This window comes from Leptopilina boulardi, unplaced genomic scaffold (genome assembly GCF_019393585.1).
Source record: "Leptopilina boulardi isolate dan_hultmark-lab unplaced genomic scaffold, ZJU_Lbou_2.1 LbouV2_278, whole genome shotgun sequence".
Taxonomy (NCBI): domain Eukaryota; kingdom Metazoa; phylum Arthropoda; class Insecta; order Hymenoptera; family Figitidae; genus Leptopilina; species Leptopilina boulardi.
This window is the reverse complement of record NW_026137838.1, coordinates 2,570,481-2,591,550: the sequence shown is the minus strand read 5'-3', so window position 1 is coordinate 2,591,550 and position 21,070 is coordinate 2,570,481. Positions and strand designations below refer to the sequence as shown.

The 21,070-nt window shown below is 25.8% G+C and overlaps 7 protein-coding genes across 14 annotated transcripts in view; 3 read left to right on the top strand and 4 right to left on the bottom strand.

Annotated features, from left to right (window-relative positions):
* The first annotated feature begins 192 nt into the window (after positions 1 to 192).
* On the top strand, positions 193 to 2,224 carry LOC127282022 (uncharacterized). The gene is made up of 7 exons (XM_051306089.1): positions 193 to 595; positions 688 to 874; positions 945 to 1,073; positions 1,157 to 1,342; positions 1,412 to 1,679; positions 1,750 to 1,936; positions 2,023 to 2,224. The coding sequence occupies exons 1-7, from the start codon at positions 487 to 489 to the stop codon at positions 2,085 to 2,087; spliced, it is 1,131 nt and encodes a 376-aa protein (XP_051162046.1). The 5' UTR covers positions 193 to 486; the 3' UTR covers positions 2,088 to 2,224.
* LOC127282023 (uncharacterized) lies at positions 914 to 3,047 on the bottom strand. Of its 4 annotated transcripts, none has more exons than XM_051306092.1 (3): positions 2,611 to 2,808; positions 2,295 to 2,532; positions 914 to 1,200 (listed from the first exon to the last, which is right to left on the bottom strand). In XM_051306092.1, the coding sequence occupies exons 1-2, from the start codon at positions 2,750 to 2,752 to the stop codon at positions 2,300 to 2,302; spliced, it is 375 nt and encodes a 124-aa protein (XP_051162049.1). In that variant the 5' UTR covers positions 2,753 to 2,808; the 3' UTR covers positions 914 to 1,200; positions 2,295 to 2,299. The 4 variants fall into 4 exon arrangements, with proteins under 4 accessions (XP_051162049.1, XP_051162050.1, XP_051162051.1 ...); XM_051306093.1 differs by having other exon boundaries at positions 914 to 1,060; XM_051306094.1 differs by lacking the exon at positions 914 to 1,200 and adding an exon at positions 2,915 to 3,047 and having other exon boundaries at positions 2,225 to 2,532; positions 2,611 to 2,755.
* Positions 2,900 to 10,726, top strand: LOC127282020 (glucose-6-phosphate 1-dehydrogenase). Of its 4 annotated transcripts, XM_051306086.1 has the most exons (9): positions 2,900 to 3,047; positions 3,184 to 3,419; positions 5,758 to 5,800; positions 6,259 to 6,383; positions 6,453 to 6,817; positions 6,895 to 7,263; positions 7,339 to 7,774; positions 7,855 to 8,009; positions 8,196 to 10,726. In XM_051306086.1, the coding sequence occupies exons 3-9, from the start codon at positions 5,794 to 5,796 to the stop codon at positions 8,293 to 8,295; spliced, it is 1,557 nt and encodes a 518-aa protein (XP_051162043.1). In that variant the 5' UTR covers positions 2,900 to 3,047; positions 3,184 to 3,419; positions 5,758 to 5,793; the 3' UTR covers positions 8,296 to 10,726. The 4 variants fall into 4 exon arrangements, with proteins under 4 accessions (XP_051162043.1, XP_051162042.1, XP_051162045.1 ...); XM_051306085.1 differs by lacking the exon at positions 5,758 to 5,800; XM_051306088.1 differs by lacking the exons at positions 2,900 to 3,047; positions 3,184 to 3,419; positions 5,758 to 5,800 and adding an exon at positions 4,328 to 4,346.
* On the bottom strand, positions 9,659 to 14,927 carry LOC127282019 (striatin-interacting protein 1). 2 transcript variants are annotated; one of them, XM_051306083.1, is made up of 11 exons: positions 14,601 to 14,927; positions 13,647 to 13,763; positions 13,295 to 13,578; positions 13,041 to 13,219; positions 12,653 to 12,966; positions 12,220 to 12,579; positions 11,915 to 12,159; positions 11,604 to 11,831; positions 11,367 to 11,538; positions 11,096 to 11,300; positions 9,659 to 11,011 (listed from the first exon to the last, which is right to left on the bottom strand). In XM_051306083.1, exons 1-11 carry the CDS (start codon positions 14,691 to 14,693, stop codon positions 10,749 to 10,751), a joined length of 2,460 nt encoding a protein of 819 aa, XP_051162040.1. In that variant the 5' UTR covers positions 14,694 to 14,927; the 3' UTR covers positions 9,659 to 10,748. The 2 variants fall into 2 exon arrangements, with proteins under 2 accessions (XP_051162040.1, XP_051162041.1); XM_051306084.1 differs by lacking the exon at positions 14,601 to 14,927 and adding an exon at positions 14,405 to 14,570.
* Positions 14,928 to 15,125: 198 nt separating this feature from the next.
* LOC127282018 (transcription initiation factor TFIID subunit 10-like) lies at positions 15,126 to 16,182 on the bottom strand. Its single transcript, XM_051306082.1, has 4 exons — positions 15,998 to 16,182; positions 15,624 to 15,764; positions 15,470 to 15,534; positions 15,126 to 15,373 (listed from the first exon to the last, which is right to left on the bottom strand). The coding sequence occupies exons 2-4, from the start codon at positions 15,732 to 15,734 to the stop codon at positions 15,172 to 15,174; spliced, it is 378 nt and encodes a 125-aa protein (XP_051162039.1). The 5' UTR covers positions 15,735 to 15,764; positions 15,998 to 16,182; the 3' UTR covers positions 15,126 to 15,171.
* A 106-nt stretch (positions 16,183 to 16,288) lies between these two features.
* On the top strand, positions 16,289 to 20,457 carry LOC127282015 (UDP-glucuronosyltransferase 2B4-like). Its single transcript, XM_051306079.1, has 4 exons — positions 16,289 to 17,189; positions 17,262 to 17,607; positions 17,685 to 17,937; positions 18,072 to 20,457. The coding sequence occupies exons 1-4, from the start codon at positions 16,837 to 16,839 to the stop codon at positions 18,578 to 18,580; spliced, it is 1,461 nt and encodes a 486-aa protein (XP_051162036.1). The 5' UTR covers positions 16,289 to 16,836; the 3' UTR covers positions 18,581 to 20,457.
* LOC127282016 (protein Wnt-1-like) overlaps positions 18,853 to 21,070 on the bottom strand; it is a 42,649-nt gene continuing 40,431 nt past the window's right edge. The window contains exon 8 of the mRNA XM_051306080.1: positions 18,853 to 21,052. Coding sequence (XP_051162037.1) covers positions 20,851 to 21,052 — 202 coding nt within the window. The 3' untranslated portion in view covers positions 18,853 to 20,850. The remainder of the gene's footprint in view (positions 21,053 to 21,070) is intronic.

Genomic DNA, 21,070 nt, shown 5'->3' with positions numbered 1-21,070 from the left:
TTTATTATTAAATATTATTACTAATTACTAATTTTATTAAAGAAAAAATTGTTTAATGAACAAATATAAATTAATTAACATTTGTAAATTATCAATTAAAAAAATAGAGAACATTTTTGAAATTCGCGGCATTTTATTTTAAAACATTACGACAATTTACGTAAATTCCGTGAAATTTTGAATAGCGCCATCTACAAAGTGACAGTTGAGGTTGACACTTGTCCGCTTGTGTTTTTGTTTACTTTTGTTTTTAGAGTCTTGATTTGAAATTCAAACAATTTGAAAAAAAAAATTAGCAAAGTATTGTTTTTTAGTAACACGACATTATAATAATGGTAACACAATCGGGAAATTCGTAATTACCCTTTTGAATTGTTAATTAAAAACTCGTAATGTTATCTATTATTTTAATCACGATTAACAATAATTTAATTGTTGACAATTATCAACATTCATTTGTTTTGATTATTTAATTCTAACCTAGAAATGTTAAAATTCTTATTATTTTTATTCAAGTGTATTTTATTGACTTCCGCTTTTAATGGTGATTTACAAATTAAAGAATTAGGAGAAGAACAATATCATATTATAAAAGGTTAGTTTATTTACCTTTTTATTATTTGTTATTTTAATTTTAAAAAAAAATGTACTTTAATTTATTCTATAATTAATGATTATTATTTAAAGCGAAATCAACTTTACCACAACATGGCATTTGCTGGCATGAAGCATTAAAAGCCATCAAAGGAAACTGTGAAAAATTAAATGATCATGAACACTCAATATTAGCTCTTTACTTAGCAAATTGCTTTTTAGAAGATTCTGGCCATGTGACATATTCTTGTCATCTCAGCAAAACTGGAAGCGAAAGACGGTAATAATTTCAATTTTTTTTTCAATCCTATTTTTCAAATATATTTTATATAAATTTTATTTTTCATCAGAAAGTGCATTAATAAAATGACCGATCGTGCTTTTGGAGTATACAATGAATTTTACACTCACACTTCTCATGTTTGTTTCTTTTTGAGTCATGAAATTTGGCAAGCGGAAACGGAATCTACAATAAAACAGTTTGTTTATTTTTATAAATAATAAATTGAATTATTATTAAAATGCAATTAAAATTGAATAATTTTTTTATATTTTCCTGCAGCTTGTATAAGGCATCAACTCACATGAAAGAGCAAATTTCCGAGGCTGCAAAAATGCAAAGTGTAGTTTTAGAAAGACAAAAAGAGGGATTAGAAATGCAAAATCAACTTCTGGACAATGGACTTAAATTAGAGGGTGTTATACAAAATTCAGCTGAAACTGTAAACAATATTGTCAGTGATTTCAAGTAAGTTTGAAATTTTCTTTTTTTGAAATCGAAAATAAAGAGAATTTAAAAAAAATTTCTTTTTTGCAGAGAATCGGCTCGAGATCAAAAGGAATTGTTGTATCAAATATTTTCCTATATTCGTACATTTCAAAATTGGATTATCGGCGAAGTGTCTTGGTTTCAGTCAATTATTTACTATATTATCTCTTGCATTTTTGCGGCTCTATTTAGTGCAACGAAAAAGACATTAAATTCTCGAATTTCTCTCTTTACAGTATTGAGTTTCAATATTATTATTGAAAGAATGCTTGTTAATTTTTATGCTAATGACGAAAATAATTTACACGACGATAAGGTTACATTAATTTACATTAATTACTAATTTTCAATTTTCTCTGATTATTAATTTAATATATTTTTTATAGATACAACTTTTACATTCAACTTGGATGGTTCGGAAATGTTCACTATTCCTTTGTTTTTTGACTCTATTTTATTCATATTTTTCATATAAAGATGAACATTTGGAAAATTATAAAGTCCTACAGCGTATTGAAAGTCAACTACAAGATTTAAATGAACTTAAACCCATAAAAACAACACACGTTCTTCGTGAGTATTTTTTTAAATTTATATTTTACATTAGTTGAAAAATATTTTATTTATTGATTGTTTTATTATTGTTAAAATTTTAACAGGATTCTCTGAACGTTTGGCTATTAAACGCTTGACAACAACAGCTGACAATACTTCTATTAAATAATAATTAGCAAAAAATTAAGTTAAATAAAATTTAATAATTGTAAATATGAATTAAATTTCAAATTATTTTTTATTATATATATATTTAATAATTTGATACTACAAGATAGGTTTTTTTTTAAAAACTAATTAATGGAGTCATTTGATATAAAATCTCTGTTCTATTTAATAAATTATAATATAAAGAAGAAGAAAAAAAATTACATACGTTCATTATTGAGTGGGATATCTTTTAAGAAGAATATTAACTTCATTGTGATTTAATGTTTTTGCATTTGGTGTGAGAATGCCCTTTTCTCGATTTTCCTTTAATGCATTTTTTTTCGTTATATATTTATTATAACAATCATTAAAAGTATTCAATTCTTTTGTGCATGGTATGTTTTCATAATTATGTTTTGCAAGACAAGCCATGGCAAGAGTTATTTCATGAAGACAACCTTTTTCTAAAAAATATAAATTAATTTGTTTTTGTTTTGATATTTTTCTCACTTATACATATGATTTTATTTTTAAATATTTACCTTTATGAAGGTCACCTTTTCCACTGACTCTATCTCTTAATTTAAGAGGTAATAATGCCTTAAATGTCACTTTAGTTTCTCTTTGTTGAGCCCTTGGATGATTTTTGTTTGCTATACTCATTAATAAATGACTACCCCTCATTTTCTATATAATAGTAAATTATTGAAGAAATTAGAAGGAATGAAAATTAAGATAGTCTAGTAAAAATTTAATATTTCTAGAATAAAATAAAAGAAATGTCTATTGCTTTTTTTTAAATAATAAAGAAAGAATATTTGTAATGCAATATTTTTAAATACTTACAAAATTAAAATCACTGGAATTAGAAATAAAAGGAGCCGAAAAAAATCGACGCACGAGGAGACAAAAACAATTAAGGTTATGTTGACAATCAGCTGATGGCGAATCACGTGATCCGGTATAAGTGTAATCAGAGGTAAATATGTACTTTGTTTATTTATTGTCATAATCAGAATTTAAGAAAGATTATAAATGGAAAATTTGGTGAAATATATAAATAATTGATTTAATAAAAATAATTCGAATTTATTGTGTTATTGAATATTTTTCAGGTTATAACGTTAAAGTCTCGAAAACCACACAACTCAAGGACAATAAACAGTTTTTTTTACAGTTTTTAAACCTTGGTCAAAAGAGAAAGTCTTAATTATTTGTTGAAGAAGAGAGATTTAATCCAATAGATCAGTGTTTAAATACACATTTTCATTTATTATATAGAAGTCAAAGGAAAATTCAACTGTTGCAACCTAACCAAAAAAAAAAAAAATGTCTTCCTTAAATTTACGACGTGAGTTTCTTTAAATATTATTTATTTTCTAAATTTTATAATCATTAAATTATACAATATTTTGTCAAGATATTTTTTTATCAAATGACCTTGTTCTTGATATTAAATAATTTTTTGTTTTTAAATTTTCTATTAAAAATCAGAAGATAATGATCAGCATGTTTTAAAAGTGCACAATCATTTTTTGTTTTATTTTTATATAAATTGCGATTAATTGCAAATGTTTTATTTTCAATTTTTTTTTATTGCACTTTGTATGATCTTTGATTTAGTATTACAATTTATCCAACAAATTATTATCAGTGATAATTTGTTGAATTATCAAATCTAATATAAATCACGATTTTTTATTTAATGTAACAAAAATACATTTTATTGATAATAATGACTCGGATGATATTACTGTTATGATGTCATTAGATTATTGTCACGTTTTACATCAAGCATTAGCTAATATCTAAAAGCACGTGTTGAATATATTTTTAAATTATTTTTTTCTATCTTTCAATTTAAAAAAAAACCCTTTGACGAAAATAAATTTAAATTTAAATATTATAATTCTAAACGTAAATTTAATTTACAATTTTAAATAAAATTTAAATACTTGGATAAATGTATAATTAAATTTTAATATTATTTTGTTCGTAATTTTGATTTTTTTTTCCTAATTTGTTTTTTTAATGTAACATTCTAATTGTTATTTCCAATGTAGGACTATTATTAAAAATAATGAGAATTTCAAAATAGAATAAAATTAACGTTTTACAATGTTTTAAGTATACATTCATATGAAAAAAACTGATTAACCCCACTCTTTTTTTTTGTAATAATGCATAAATAAATTCAAATGCAATGGTTTCTCTATTAGTTAGAAAACAGGTGTAAAAAAAATACTTTATTGTCAGTTTATTTGTAATTTTCAAATAAGTAAATACTTTCGTTTCATAATTAATTTGTTCTACGTTTCAAAGAATTTCTTTTATTTTTCAAAAAAAATTCCACATTTTGAAGCATATTTAAAATTTATTCCAATTTTGTGTAAATAGTAAAAGAAATTTGGTTTTTACGTGAGTAGAATTCATTGAATATTTATAAGTTGAATCGTATTCATGTTAATGAAAGAATTATTTACTTCCGGATTTTCCCATTCATTGAAAGGTCTTCAATGCAATTTTTTTTTTTTTTATCGTTCAGTGACATTTCGATTGAGGTTTTTAATTTTTTAATTTTAATTAACAAAAATAAAATTAAAATGTAAATATTTGTTTAATTTTTTTTAAACATTATGAAATTGTTAAATAAAATATTTGTATTTGTATTTGTATTTGAAGAAAATTTTTCTAGAAAGTTTAATTTTATAAATGTAAATTTAATTCTTTAAAATTGCGCAATTTCATTTGAAAAGTATATATACATTAAAGAAAAAGAAAATGTTAAATTCTGGATATCTAAAAGCTCATTAATGAAGGTAATAAGCATAGTTGCATAAAATATCTTAAACGCAAAGTAACCTTGACCCTCAGATGAATATTACAAACAACTGACAAAAAGAAAAATTAACAGATTTTTATAATTCGATGATTGATAAAACTTGTACGATTATACACTATTTTTTTTTCTCTTACATTGTGATTTCTAACTAAAATATTTTTCTCAATACAATGTTAAAATGTTAAATTCAAATCCAATACATTAATTAAAAATGCTAATTTCACGTTCATTGTATTTACTTAGAATTCAGAGTTTTAAAAAAAAAATTTATTTACACTAAAAATATAGAGAATTAAAATTTTTATATTTAAATTGTAAATTTACAAAAAGGGACAATAGATAGAGAATAATTATAAATAATTCTTTTCGGTTCAATAAAATTATTCTAATTAAAATTAAATTATAATTTTAATTAGATGTGAAATTATAGTTTTCATCATAATTTATACGAATTTCTAAAATTTAAATTTTTATTCAAATTGAAATTTCTAAATTCCAATTAAAAAAAAAAAAACACGTATACAAAAAAATTGGAAAAAAAAAATTAATTCTTGGAAAATAATTAACTATTTTCAGTCATTGAACATTGACGTAATATTTTGTAATATAATTGTACAATATTGTATATAAGTGTATTTGTATCCCCGCTTTTTTTTTTTTTTTTGTATGTGAGCCATCCACGTGGTTTTCAACTCGATTCACTGACTATGCGGAATACGATTGACTCCGCAGTTCGAACTTTTCTTTCAAACTATTCGGAGTTAAAATTAAAAAATTTATTATTTTAATTATTTTTCTAAAATCTTTATTGTGTATTTTTTTTTTTTTTTTAATTTTTCACATTTAGATTTCCTGTTCAATTAAAATTTAAACAACCATCATCATGGAACGTAAGTTATTTATTTTTTTTTTTCGAGTATTTTAGCGGAAATTTTTTAGATAAAATATTCTATATGCAAATTACATGTTTCAGTGAAACAAACAAATTTTATTGCGATTTTTCAAATGTAAATTTAAGAAGATGGCACATTATTTTTGTATGTGGAGAAAAATGAAATTATATTTTTTACGTATGAAAATTTATCAAAAATACATAATAATTTAAATATATTAAAAAATATAATTTAATGAAAAATATCTTTTAAATATGAATTTAATATAATGAAATTAATAAATTTTAATTTTCGAAAAGGATTTGATAAATATCAAGGTCTTTTATGACAATAATTATTTCTTAATTATGATTGAATTGCGACTGAAATTTTCAAGGCTAAAATAGAAATTAATTTTAATTTTATGTTTATTTTCTTTAAAAATTATTATGTAAGAAATTTATTTTTTTTTACAGGACGATCTACAGAGGACAGTCTGATGTTTATCAGGCAGTCCTTGAAATCCGAAGAAATGGATCATTTAGAAGGAACACATTTTGATTCTTCTTTTCCTCATGTGTTCGTTACTCTCGGTGCTTCCGTAAGTTTATTTAAAAAATTTTTTTTTTTACATTTTACAATTAACTTTTGATTATAAATTTTTCCAAAGGGTGATTTAGCGAAAAAGAAAATTTATCCAACTCTCTGGTGGTTATTTCGAGATAATTTACTGCCAAAAACAACTACATTTTTCGGTTACGCACGAAGTAATTTAACAGTACAAGATTTACGGGAAAAATGTGAAAAATACATGAAAGTAAAACCAGGCGATGAAGAGAGATATGAGGAATTTTGGAAATTAAATCACTACGTTGCTGGTTCTTATAATACACGAAGGGATTTTGAATTACTTAATCAGCAACTTGAGAAACACGAAAAAGGACAAAATGCACACAGATTATTTTATCTCGCTTTGCCACCAAGTGTTTTTGAATCTGTGACAGTTCACATTAGAAACACTTGTATGGGACAAAAGTACGTCTATTTTTATTACATTATTTAATTAAATATTAAATTAAATTTTTATTTGAAATTTTTTTTTTTAATTTTAGAGGATGGACGAGAATAATTATAGAAAAACCATTTGGAAAAGATTTTGTCAGTTCTCAACAGTTATCCGATCATTTGGCGAGTCTTTTCAGGGAAGATCAATTATATCGAATTGATCATTATCTTGGAAAAGAAATGGTACAAAATTTAATGACATTGAGATTTGGAAATCGAATTTTCAGTCCAACTTGGAATCGAGATAGTATTGCGTCGGTGCAAATTACTTTTAAAGAACCATTTGGAACACAAGGAAGAGGTGGTTATTTTGATGAATTTGGAATTATACGCGATGTCATGCAAAATCATTTATTGCAAATATTATCATTATTTGCAATGGAAAAACCGGCTTCATGTCATCCGGACGATATAAGGTTGAAATTAAAAAACATTTTTTTTTTTGTTATTGTAATTAATTATTTTTTTGGTAATATATAATTAATTTTCAGAAATGAAAAAGTAAAAGTTTTGAAGTGTATAAAACCAGTTGAAATTGACGATGTTGTTCTTGGTCAATATGTCGGCGATCCAGAAGCTAAGGACGAAGAGGGAAAATTGGGATATTTGGATGATTCAACTGTTCCTGCTAATTCTAATACTCCAACTTATGCTCTTGCGGTTTTGAAAATTTTAAATGAACGTTGGGACGGTGTTCCCTTTATTTTGCGATGCGGTAAAGCGTTAAATGAACGCAAAGCGGAAATTCGAGTTCAATATCAGGATGTTCCTGGTGATATTTTCGATGGAAAAGCAAAAAGAAATGAATTGGTTATCAGAGTTCAGCCTGGAGAGGCCATCTATATAAAAATGATGACAAAATCTCCAGGTATAACTTTTGACATGGAAGAAACTGAATTGGACCTCAGTTATGTTAGCAGATATAAGGTAAAATTTAGTTTTTATTTTAATAAGTTAACTTATTTTTAATTATATTTTTTTAAAATAATAAAAAAATTTTCCTTTAGGGTCTAAAACTTCCCGATGCTTATGAAAGACTGATTTTGGATGTTTTCTGTGGATCACAAATGCACTTTGTACGAAGCGATGAACTTTCGGAGGCTTGGAGAATTTTCACTCCTCTTCTTCATCAAATAGAAAAAATCCGTCCTACTCCGTATAAGTAAGTCGTACTTTTTTTATATTTTTTAAAAATCTTTTGTTCATTCAATGTAAATTATTTTAATTATAAATCTAATTAAAGTAAGTAATCTAATTAATTAAGTAAAATTATAATTTTTTTCAAATATTAGATTATTTTTTTAATTTATAAATTGAAAATACTTAAAAAATATTATTTTCTTTTTAGATATGGTTCCCGTGGACCGAAAGAAGCCGATGAAAAGGCGAAAGACAATAATTTTATTTATTACGGATCATATAAATGGGTACATCCCCACAATCACTGATTTTTTGATCCTAAAGTTTTTTATTTATTAGATTTTATTTAAATACGAATCAGAAACAAAAGAACATAGAATTAAGATTTCCTTAGAAAATTTTTTAGAAATAATAGCAAATTACCCAATTATGAGAAATTGTTTAAAGAAAATCTTTTTAAATTAATAATTCTCATTTCTTGAATTGTTTTTTATATACAATATTTTTTCTCCATATTCGAAAGCAGATTAAAGGACAAATCCGATTTCATGCTAAATTATTTATATTTTTTTCAATATCGATTTGTTCTGAATTTGATTGAATTAATTAAAATGATAAAAAAATAGGAATTAAATCGTTTTTAATATAGAAATGAGAGACTGCTATAAAATAATAAATCAAGACAAATACATTCCCAAACGTGCTTTGAATAGTCCTTTAAAAAAAAAAATAAATACTTATTAACTAATTGTATTTTTCTGTCTTCCTTTTTGAAAAGATGTACAACTTTTGATATTTATGCAAGATATTTGTATATTCTTCCTTGTGAAATAATCCAATTGAAATCACATTGTGTCTTAAAATATATTTACTATAGGTACTTGTAGGTTACAGAAAAATTTATTGTTTTTAAAAATTAAGAATAATTAAAAAAACGTTGTTATTTTTCTAATAATGTTTATTTAATATGTCAATTTTTTTTTTGCGAATATTTAATAAAAGGTTTGTACGCATACAGAGAATACTGGTCTTGAGTGTTTTTTATTTCTTTCGATGAAAAAATACTTGTAGTTACTATTTAATTTGCGATCTAATACATTTCAATTATAAAAAAAAAATTCTACGATAGTTTATCGTTGAAAAATAAATTTTAGAAATCATGAAAATTTTTAATATTGATTTTATTTTTTATTTTACTATGTTATTTATACAAGAGACTGCAATTATATTTTCAATTAAATTATAATTATTTATTTACACATAATAAAATAAAATAATTTTTCTTGAAAATTGTTTTTTTTTAAACAGAAACATTTAAAAACAATTGAATTTTTAAAGATAAATGGAAGGAACAATTTTTTGAAATATAAATAAAAAAATAAGTTTTTTAAGGTATAAAAATTGAGAACATTGATTTTTCTATTAACAATTGTAAATAATAAATAGGCAGTGCTAAAAGTCTCTTATTTAACTATAAAAATATTTTTTCATCAAAGAAAATATTTTCTCAATAAATTTTGTTCATCAGCTCCTGCTGTTTTTTTTTCTTATTCAACAATTGCATCTGGCAGTTGAGTAGAAAAAAGAAAGGTAAAAATTATTTTATTTTCATTTAAATTAATCACATTACATCGCTTCTTTGTTCTTCCTCAGAATAACTAATTCTACAGGTTTTCTTTTTTTTTTTTTCTTGTAATAATTATGCTTTTGCACTAAAAGACAAAGCAAAGCTATTAAAATTTTCAAAACTTTTTCTTGGTCTATTATTGTTTCTACAAAAAGTTTTTGTTTTTACTCTACACAAAAGTAAAATCATCAAGACTATTCTAAATCACTTTTTTTTTTCCTATAATACAAATTTTCATTTGACAAAATTTTATTTAATTCACAGAAAAAAGGTTTTAAAATGTATAATTTCTTAAATAAAAAATTTTTAAATGTAATTTTCCATATACAAAATTTAAAATATAAATAGTTCAAAAAAATTTGTTTTAAAAAAAGAAAAAAGTATGGAAATTCACATAAAAAAAATGTATTGATAATTTTCTCGCAAATAAAAAAAAAAAATAATCTTGATAATCTCACGCGCACAATTCATAAATATACACGATGATTAATGTACAATAAAAAGTGACGTCGTTCGTTTTCGCGTTCCTCTTGTCATTATTTTTCTTAAATTTATAAATACGAAATTAAAAATTGCTTACAAGTTTCAATTAATTATTTTTTGTTTAGTAAATGGGAGAAAATCACAATTAGAACGTACGACACTCTAATCATAATTCATCAGGATTTTTGCTAATTAATCTCGATGAGTAAATAACGGATCTTTGGAACGATTCGCCATTTTGAACCAAAGATATTATTTCATTTCTTTTTTTTTTCTCCTAATTTTTTTTTCTTCTTCTTTAACACTAAAAAACGATACTTACAAAGGTACAAAGAATTTCTTTTTTTTTTTTCTTGCTCCAGAAAAATCGATTATATAAATATTACATGGCTAGTTCCGGTAAATTGCACAAACTTAAAAAATACATTTATATGTACGTAAAATCGGCGATGCGAAAAAGGAATAAATTTCATCAAATATTTACGTTTTGATGAACGCCGTCCGATTAGACGTAAAAATCATGTTCTTCGAACATTTTTCTTGTTTTTATTAACGAAACCTGATAAAACTTTTAGTTTTCCATTTTCGTTTCGTTTGTTATTTTTTTTAGTTTGTTTCGTTTTTTTTTTTTAAATAAAGCATGATTTCGTCTTAGATTTCACAATTTGTTTCTAATAATTCGTCCCAATTAATATTAGTTTGAAAGACTTCTTGCTGTAACCATAATTCATAGTGTTGTTTAAATTCATCGGTGAGTTCGACATTAACTCCAAGAACTGATGTTACACTTGTATCAACTGGTTCTAGTTCCTCGTCACGAATTGCTGTCGAATATCGACGATTATTAAATTGATCAACACAAGTTCTTAGAGCACATTCTTCTCCTTGAAAATCCCATGGTTTTGCTTCCAAATCTACTTTCAAAAATTATTTTTCTTATTTTTTCTAAATTGTAATTTACATAATTTATGTATATAGAAAAAAAGGTATTCACTCACCATTGCCGTAAGCCCAGTCGTCATTTAAGCGATGTCGAACTTTTTGATAAATAACACTAATTGTTTTCATATTTGTCTTGCGCCATTGTCTGCCTAAATATTTTGTTTGCATTTTCAATAATTTCAATACATACAATTGCATCATGGCGTGCATCACTTTTAATGTTCGCTTTAATATCGGCGCTGATTTAAATACAACTAGCATCTGTAAATTCGTGAATTATAGAATATTTAGAAAAAAAAATTAATTCAAAAATTAATTTCAACGTACCATTACACGGCTGTGTTTCCATTTTGTCAATTTATTTAAAATCCTCAATAAATTAATGCACGAGAATACATTTCGCCAACAGTAATACTGAGTACTTCTTATTTCGAGATCATCCACTGTTATTTTTGGTTGATCACCGATAACACACATTGGAAAATCTAACATTGAAATACTGAAAAGAAAAACAAAAATTATAAATCAGAAAATTGATGTTTTACATTTTTTTCGAAAACTTACACATTTTTTGCTTCAATATAAGCGAGGATATTTTGATTAAGAAACTTCAAAACTAGAGGTATACAATTGGCAAAAACAAGATGTTGTGACATAAATTCAAATTGATAAATGTGATTTATTTTAAAGTGCTTCAATAAAAGAAGCAAAATTGCTGAAACCGCTTTAATAATAATCTCCTTATGACGATTAACATCGATTCCTAATTCCATAGACTGCAATACTGTCATTCTGCAATTAAATTTGTTAGTGTATTTTTTTTTCTCAACAAAAATAACTGCTTGTTTTTTCAATAGATATTAAAAAATACTTACGGCATTTCTTCAGGCAAAACATCAGCCATAATATTAATGCTTTCAGTCTTTGCTTTGCTTGTTGGCGCAGCAGCAAGGACGATTTTCAATAAGGCAATCATGTACTGAGGAAGATTGGGTAGCATTGCTTGATATAAAATTTCTGTTGGAGTCTGACGAATTGTTGGTTCCTCAGTGCTCATTGGATTTCTAGCTATTTCCTCTTCTTTTTGAATTTGTATTTCCGCTAATGAAGTGTACATATGCTGAAAATTTACAAATAATTTAGTTATTAGAAAAAAAGAATTTTATTTTTAAAAACTCACTCGTTTGAGAATATTGACTCCTTCGTGAATTGGTTGAGGTAGACCCGCTAAACTTTCTCGATCGCCTTGCAATTTATAACCGACAAATTTCAATCTTGAACCCTCGAGGAACATATCAACGTCCTTTTGCCTAACTTTTGGAGTCCATGGTAAACCCTTATCTTTCACTGGCTGCGGTGTACTTGGTCTCGGTTGAACCAAACTACTTGGATCCTCATAATAATTCTGACATTGTGATTGATCCATATACAATACCATATCGCCGTCACCTTCATTATTTCCCGAATTTGTTCCACCTTCGCCACCTTCAAATTCCATTCCCAATAATGGTTCATCCAATGAACTTTGCTTCATTAAACTCTAAAAATAAAAAATGATTTCCTTTTTATTTAAATTAACAAAAATTTAAGTTAGAAATTAAAATAAAACGAACCCTTCGAAAAGCTCTATTATTCCTTTTTTGATTCTGCGAATCGAGTAAATCAGCAGCACTTGTAGGTGGTGAGCTTGGTCTCATATTTTTTGTCACCTCTATTGTGTCTTCTTGATCGACAGGAAGTCCTGCTTCCTCGCGATATTTTTTCTTCAATTCACGTAAAGCTTCAATACCGCCTAAAGAAACTAATATAAGTTTCCAAAGGAATAGTAAAACTTTTTTCATTGGAAAATGAGGAGCACTTCCACTACAGAAGCATGTCACCATTCCAAGTAATTTGATTATCAAAAATTCATCGCCATAGGGATTCACTGTAATGAAATTTTTTATGATCAATCGATTTTAATTAATTTTTATAATAAAAATAAATCAATAAATTACTCACTGAGTTCTTCTTTAAACGTTTCAAAATTCACTTTATATGGACTGTCTTCTAAATTTTTTGACTCCTCTCTCATTATTTCAGTGATAATATACAAAACAGATAAAATTAATCGAATATCTACAGAGTCTGCGAGGCTGACTGCCAATTTTCTCATTGCAGAATTAGCTGCTGTGCTGTCTCTGTTTTAAAAAAAATTAATTAGAATAATTTAACAATAAAGAATAATTCCATTTCAAATAAAATATAATACCCACTCGATTTCAATATTCAATAATTCAACGAATGCAGCAAAAGTACCAGTTTCATAAAGTAACATAACATTTGTTCTCGACCATTCTTGTTGTTCTTTATCGGACTGAACTTCTGCCCAACAACCCTGAGCAATATATAAAATACAACGAGCTGCCTTCATTCTAGTTTGTTTATTTGATAATTCAAGTTGATCTAATAATTTATGAATTATCGACTTTTGTTGTTCTGTTGATAAATTTTGCCACAACGGTCGAAGATTGTAAATTTCCATTTGATCCTCGAACGCCTAAAATTTATGTGTTTTATTTAAATTAAATTTGACTTTTTTTTTTTAATATAAAAATTAAAACAAACCTTAAGATTAAGTTGTAATTCATAATGTTCGGTGTAACTGTAAAGTTCTGCAATTTCATTTGTATGTGTGTCTGCGTCATCGTAGACAAAATCCAAAATTGAAGATTCTTGTCCATCCTATTAAATTTACACATTAAAATTAATTCTCAAAATCAAAATTTAACACCATCAAAGCTATTAAAAATAATGTAAAAATTAACCCTTTAATACCCAAAAATTTCTCCAAATGCTGAAAATTCAATTTTGTGATTAAAAAAACAAAAAAAAGTTTTTGTCTACAAATTTTTATTAAATTACTTTAAAATCTAAAATTCCCAATGGGTCTGAAAGGGTTAGAAGCAAAATTGCTATTGACACTTTTGTCATGCAATAAAGAAGCTCTTTTATTATAATGCAACAAAAGAAGAATAATAATGAAGATAAAATAATGGAATCTTCAACAATTGATTGAAAAATAATACAATTATCATTTGGCAATATGATAATATTGCTGATTGTATAATATAATCAATATTGACAAAATCTGTAACTGAAATAAAAAAAAATCATTCAATCATTTATAGGAAAAAATTAATGTTTCAAAAATTCATTATAGTAAATTATATATTCTAAATAAATCTATAAACAAAAATGTTACTTTTGGAGCCATATCAAAGACCCCCAAAAAGCGTATGTTTCGAGGAGTTCCCTAATCGTGACAAAAAAAAGGCTAAAGTGAGTATTTTTTTTTAAAAAAAGCTTATAAAAAATTGATCTACCATTATTAGATAATTGGTGATTTTTTTAAGGAAACGATTCACAGATATTTCTATATATTTTATATATATATATATAATACAATTTGCTCAGCTGTCAAAAATTAGGTTAGGAAGCGGGTCCATAATCAGTGCCTGATAAAATCCATGGAGGTCACTCAGGGATCTGAGAATATACAATTAATTAGAAATGACTCACATCAGAATCTTGTCTTTGCCGGTAAAAAACTTCTCGTAATTTGGGAAGACCACGCTTCCCGTTTCCATTTGCATCCATTGAATCCATTGTCATACAATCACCATTTGCTTCATTTTCATTGCTTCCAATTTCTTTGATTTTGTTGATGGTTCTTTCTAACGACGAACACAAATTGTTGTGTAACACTTGAAATTTTAATTATTGCAAATTATCCAATTCGTTAATTGTTTAATAATGAATTATAATTATGACAATCCTTTTTTTTGTTGTTCGGCAGTCAAAAAAAATTGTTAAAAAAAAAATATCGAATTTCCAAAAATCTCATCCTTCTCGCGCACACGATTCTGCGCATAAATGCTTGGCGCGAAATTTCAATTTATGATAAAACAAAATTTAAATATTTTTTTTTTGATAATTTAAAAGAAAAAAAATTTGCAATAAAAATAAAATTATTGTTGTGTAAATAAAAGTATTCATTAGATGATTTTCAGTACAAAATAAAATAACAATGATTGTTACAAATAATTATTCTAAGAGTGTAATTAATTTATTATAGACACAGAGAAGGAAATTAAACAAAATAATGTGGTTTTTTGACAATTATTCCATATTCTGCGACGGCGGGAGTTAAATCTTCCATAGTTAATGTATAACGACGATCTTTTATTTTGGTTTTTGTATTTAAATTCGCACCTCTTGTTTTGCAATGTTGAAGAGCGTCATTTGATATTTCGGAAATAAATTTCTGTGCCGCCAAAGAAACTAGACGAACACTGTAAAAAATGTCGAATTTTTTTATTGACACATTTAAAAATAAGAATAGAATTATTTTAAAATATAATTATACTTTTACTTTTTAAAATACTCACATTCTTGCATCTGTAGTATTGAATCCTCCAGTACGCAGATAATGTTCCGTAATTGAATCAGGAAGCTGCAAAAGTTTCATAATTACTTTATAATATTCAAAATTAATTTAATTTACTTGATAGTGAATACAAATAAAATAAAAGTTAAAAGTACCGTTGGGGTATAATCTTCTAATTGAAGGAGAAAATCAGATAACGGTTGACCTGCAGTTGTCGTTGGCTCTTCCTGGGCATAAGTTGTTTCCTTCTCATTATTTTCTTCCATTTTGTTCTCCTGTTGGAAATGCACTATTATCTAAAAAATAAATAACAATCCATAATGTTTCGCATAATTTCAAGGTTAGAGAACAACGAATATTGACATTTCAGAAAAATCCTAACATATAAACTCTATTTTTCTTTTTGTAAAAACTATAATGGCAATTTATTTTGTATTTTGGATCTTTTCTATTATTAGAAAAGAGAAGATTTTAATTATATGAAAAAGTTGACATTCTACTACGAATAAGAATGAGATATTATACTTACAGTAATTTGTAATGTTATTTATGTCCCTTATGTCAATAAGTGAATATCAACTAGATAAAAATGTTGTTTATTTAAATATTTAAGCACTTTTTAACTAATATTTTAAATAAAGCTGAAATATTTTAATTACAAAATGACAGGATAAACACACTTGTCAATTTCTTTAATCAGATATGAGTAGGTAGAGAAATAATTAACGCAATAATAGCAAAGAACGGTAGTTGCTTTACGTACAATACGTAATTTTACGAGAAATAACGTGTGAACCAGCCCTAATATTTACATATGTAAATAAAAGCATTGTTTATTTTTACCTGTCAAAAATATTAATATTTATATTGTGAATTAAAATAAGACAAAATAGTTATTTTCTGTAAAAAAGGAATTAACTCAAATAATAATTGTTAATTTTTAAATAATATAAAGAAAAATTGAAAAATCGCGGTTATGTTGACAGATAACATTCCCTGGCAGTTCTGCGGCTTGTTTATACTTTATTTTTCTTTTTAAAAGTCAATATTTTTTATTAATAATAAACTATTTTTTCTTTTTTTTTTTGAAAAGTGTGTCAAGGATTTGTGATAAATTTAGTTTTACATTGTATTTTAAAAATACTATAAATAAAACTTTTTTTAAAAAAAAGAAAAGTACACGTGGAGGAATATCCTTTTTCGGTGATTTACTAAAAATATACATGTGGGAGTAGTATTCTGTGATAAGTTGTGATAAAAAGAGTGCTATAAAGTGTATTATAATTAACAAATATTTTTAAATAAAATTTATAAGTGTGGTTTTAAAAATAATTCTAAAAAAAAGTGACTATTAATAAAAGTTAAAAAATGAAGAGAGAGATTATAATAAATTTACTATTTGCATTTATTTCCTTAGCTAGAACATCATTTCTAGCGACTCCACCACAAAATGCTTTGATTGTGGCCTTTGAAGAGACCTATGATCTTTCTTTATTGGCAAATACATTATCTGATCAGGGAATTGATACAACTTTAATTGTTCCTTCGACAGCGAATATTTATGAAAATTTAGTTGAAGTTGAAGTGCTTAAAGTTTTTAATGAAGAAACTAAAGTCGAAGCAAAAGCTCTCAAAGCCTGCGAACAACTTCTCAGTGATAAAACAATTTTAAAAAGAGTTCGTGAACTTCAACCCACATTTACAATATTTCCTTCTATTAGGTATATATATTTTTTTTAATTTAATTTAATTTTCATGCAATTATTAATAAAAAAATACCTTGTATATTTCAGACACGATGCCTGTTTAATTCCCTGGGTGAAGTCAATTAAATCAATTCCAGTAATTTGGACTCTAGGTTCAAATGAAGAACTTTATACGTTTATACAAACAGGATCGGCAATTCCGATAAACACTGAGGGATTTATGATGACAATGATTTCAACAGTAAAAGATAAATTATTTATTTCATCAATTCGCAGTAATTACGTTAATCCAGCTTTGAAATTAGTCTCAAAATATCTTCCAAATATTGATGTGACATTGGAAAATCTTTACAATGATGTTGAATTAATTTTATGGGGAAGTGACAGTGTTTTTAGTACAAATTTTGCATCTTTGACACAATTAGTTGTAGAGGTGAGGAATAATTTTTTTTTTTTACTGATTATAATTAAAAAAAAAGGATATAAGGAAAATTATTTTTTAATTTTTAGGTCGGATGTTTCCATTGTAGAGGTGTTGAACCATTGCCTGAAAATCTTCAAAAAGAATTAGTTGAATTAAGATCTGGAACAATTGTCTCATTGTTAGATGAAAGTCATTCAAGTCTCATGGAAGAATTGGCAAAAAAATTACCTCAGGGAAGACAAGGACAGGCTCTTGTTTGGAGACAAAAAAATGTAACTTTTGAAGCGCAACCAACAAATCTTTTTGTTAACGATAAAGTCGATCGTCAAGATCTTATAGGTATTATTTACAAATATATTTATTACTCTTAAGTATTTTTAGAATAGTACGATTGATTAATAACGATTTAATTAAAATCGATTAAATTTACGATTTAATTTCTTCTTTTTTTAAGTTTGAAAATTATTTTACAGGCTATCCGCGAACGAGAGTTTTATTGAGTCATTGTGAAGAAACTGAACTGTTGGAGGCGGCATTTCATGGAACGCCTGTTATATGTTTTCCGAGAAATTTCGACGAGAAAAAAAATGCATTACACATTCTGAAATTAGGATTTGCTTACTCGACGGAAGGCGATTTTTCAATTGAAACTATTCTCGCTGCTGTGAATGAAATTCACAATTCTGCTATGTATCGTGAAAATGCAAGAAAAATTTCACTTTCCTTGAGAGATAGACCAACACCTGCAATGGATAGACTTGTTTTTTGGCTTAAATACATTGGACGCATTAGAACAGAAGCTGATAATTTTCTTTTACCTGTTAAAAATATTCATACTTACGCTGAAATATGGCAATTTCTCTATGGTATTGCAGTTGGCACTCTACTTAGTATTTTCATTACGATGCTTTATTTTGCCACACGTTTCGCAGCAATGAACGAACGTCAACATAATAAATCAAAAGGAAAGTATAAAAGATAATTTTTTTTTTAAATTAAACTTTAAATTTACTTTTGGCAATATTTCAAATTAATTGTAAATAATTCATACAAGTTCTTAATGTTCAAATGAACATTGTTTTCTGTTTTCAAATTTCAATTTTTCATTTTTTATTTTTAAAATTACAAATTTTGTTCGTGTGAACATTTAGAACTTTAGAATAAATTATGCATATAAAATTTTTGCATAAACATTCATAACAACGAAATATGAAACAAAAACAACGAATTATAAAAAAAAACAAAATTGAGCAATTGTGATCAAATTTTTTTATATCTTGTATTTATAAATACACGTATAAGATACAAGTCATGCATATATAAATATTATAAACTACCGTATCCTAAGGCTAATCGAGTGATGCGATATTTCAAACAGTTACTTGAGAAAAAGTAACGTTAGAAAAGTTGCGATTACGATATAAATATACAAGGTAATTATCCAAGAAGTTTATGATTTACAAAAATCATGTGCAATAATTAAATATATGAAACAAAAAAAAAAAAAATTAGATGATTTTTCAATTTTTTTTTTTTACCACAAATCAATGTAAATCACTGGATAATTACCCTGTATGAATATACACATATATTTATATATTTATATATATATATATATTTATATAAATTATCTCAAACAAAATAAATTACAATCTTTCAATACTGCGCTTTGTATATCGTTGTTGTACAGCAAGAGAATAACCTTGCTTTTCATTTTTTTTTTTTTCATTTTTATTACTCTCTAAACTTTCGATATGGTTATAACCTATCGATTTTTTTTTGCCCGACGGATATTGAAATTATGGGATTGTGCATTTTTAAAAAAAATAATAAAATTATCACCTCAATAAAAAAATATTCGAAAATTAAATTTTCGAAAGAAAGGAAAAATTTGATTTTTGGAATTGGAATCGAAATAATTTTTTTTTTTACAAAGTATTTTTTAAAACACAGAGAATGGGCAAAACTAGTGGACGGAATCCTCGGCTCAATAATTTTCGAATGAAAGTGCCTTGGATTTCGTATTATCAGTACTATGTACGTTTAATATGTATATGCAATTGATTATTTTTTCGTCCATTTCTTATTATGGAATCAAAAATTCTCCAAGGTATTTTATTTGCGACATTCTTGACTTATTTCTCGATGAAACAATTTTTTTTTTAAATTCTCTTGAGTTTTATTTATGTAATTTCAATTTTATTTTAATTCTGTTTTTAAAATTAAAAAAACTATTTTTTAAATAGTCCTTTCTTTTTTTATAGAAATTTTCGATTTTTCTAAATTAAAATCAGAATGGTCAGTTCGTCGCAAATTAACGACCTTTAATTTAAATTTGAATTAAAAAAAAAAATCAAAAAATTGAATTGGACGAGAAATAATGTGTCTCGCATATTTTTATATATATATACATATACAGCGGTAAGGATAAGTATTAAGTACGTTAGAAAATAAAAAATCGTGTATGTACATTCATTGGCATACGAGAAAAATCTTCTCGGTCGGCCCGAAGGCGTCGTTGGGTTGTCATTTGAAATCACTATATACTCATTAGAGAGCATGGGCGCTTTTTTTTTCTTTCCTAAATGGAATCAATTTCTGATGATCCTTGAGCGCCAAAAAAAATTTTTTTTTTTAAAGCCAAGGGCCGAGAGCTTAACGAAAAACGGTTTACAATTTTTTAACATTACAAACTCGTTTACATTTTACTCGCTATGGCATTCACGCTCTTGGGAAATCATAAATTATAAATATCTTTTAAAAGTAGCCTCTCTTGGCGCTTACGCACTGGAAGCGCGAATTTGCGTACGTCGTGCGTCAAACATTTTCGGGCGGCTTTTTTTTTTTTTTCTTTTTTTTACGAAAAATCTCAATAACTTCTTCTCTGGCAGGGAGTCAATTTTACGCACAAATATTAGAATAAAAAAAAATTCACTCTTTTCAAGAATTTATTAAAATTAATCAACAATAAAAAAATAAATTTCAAGTTTGAATTCGTCTTCAAAAAAAAAAATAATAATTGGAATATTCCCCCTGCCTCGTATGTTATGTAGATTTATTACTTTTTTTTTTGACTATTTTCTCATGATAAATGAAGTCTATCACTTTATTATTATTAATAATAAAAAACAAAGAAGTGAGGGTCAAAAATGTTTCTTACTTTTTCGCTTTATACTTTTGAATATAAAACCTTTTGAGGTTTTTTTCTTCTAAGTACCATTTTGCCTTCTGGTGAAAACATTGTTTTGTTTTTTAATTGCAAACATGCTCCTCACGATTTTCTCGACAGAGCTCGCACTTTACGTCACAGCACCAGACAAATTTGCAATTACATTTTTCCGTTACATCTCGCACTCGTGTTTGATATCCTCGGCCACAGCAGAGCAGACGACATCCATCTAATCCTAATGATGTTCGATTGCATATCCTTCCCCTCGTGCCAGGAATTCCCAAACTGAAAAACATACAATTA

Bases quoted from the DNA above. Each gene is read 5' to 3' on its own strand.
- LOC127282022 (XM_051306089.1), top strand. From the start codon at position 487: ATGTTAAAATTCTTATTATTTTTATTCAAGTGTATTTTATTGACTTCC. The intron at 875-944 runs GTAATAATTTCA...ATTTTTCATCAG, and splicing joins AAAACTGGAAGCGAAAGACG to AAAGTGCATTAATAAAATGA. The intron at 1,074-1,156 runs GTTTGTTTATTT...ATTTTCCTGCAG, and splicing joins ACGGAATCTACAATAAAACA to CTTGTATAAGGCATCAACTC.
- LOC127282023 (XM_051306094.1), bottom strand. From the start codon at position 2,752: ATGAGGGGTAGTCATTTATTAATGAGTATAGCAAACAAAAATCATCCA. The intron at 2,533-2,610 runs GTAAATATTTAA...TATATTTTTTAG, and splicing joins AAAAGGTGACCTTCATAAAG to AAAAAGGTTGTCTTCATGAA.
- LOC127282020 (XM_051306085.1), top strand. From the start codon at position 3,398: ATGTCTTCCTTAAATTTACGAC. The intron at 6,818-6,894 runs GTACGTCTATTT...TTTTAATTTTAG, and splicing joins AACACTTGTATGGGACAAAA to AGGATGGACGAGAATAATTA. The intron at 8,010-8,195 runs GTAAGTCGTACT...TTTTCTTTTTAG, and splicing joins ATCCGTCCTACTCCGTATAA to ATATGGTTCCCGTGGACCGA.
- LOC127282019 (XM_051306083.1), bottom strand. From the start codon at position 14,693: ATGACAATGGATTCAATGGATGCAAATGGAAACGGGAAGCGTGGTCTT. The intron at 13,220-13,294 runs GTGGGTATTATA...TTTTTAAAACAG, and splicing joins TTATTGAATATTGAAATCGA to AGACAGCACAGCAGCTAATT. The intron at 12,967-13,040 runs GTGAGTAATTTA...ATTTCATTACAG, and splicing joins AACGTTTAAAGAAGAACTCA to TGAATCCCTATGGCGATGAA.
- LOC127282018 (XM_051306082.1), bottom strand. From the start codon at position 15,734: ATGGAAGAAAATAATGAGAAGGAAACAACTTATGCCCAGGAAGAGCCA. The intron at 15,535-15,623 runs GTACTTTTAACT...AAACTTTTGCAG, and splicing joins TAGAAGATTATACCCCAACG to CTTCCTGATTCAATTACGGA. The intron at 15,374-15,469 runs GTGAGTATTTTA...CATTTTTTACAG, and splicing joins AATACTACAGATGCAAGAAT to TGTTCGTCTAGTTTCTTTGG.
- LOC127282015 (XM_051306079.1), top strand. From the start codon at position 16,837: ATGAAGAGAGAGATTATAATAAATTTACTATTTGCATTTATTTCCTTA. The intron at 17,190-17,261 runs GTATATATATTT...TGTATATTTCAG, and splicing joins ACAATATTTCCTTCTATTAG to ACACGATGCCTGTTTAATTC. The intron at 17,938-18,071 runs GTATTATTTACA...ATTATTTTACAG, and splicing joins CGATCGTCAAGATCTTATAG to GCTATCCGCGAACGAGAGTT.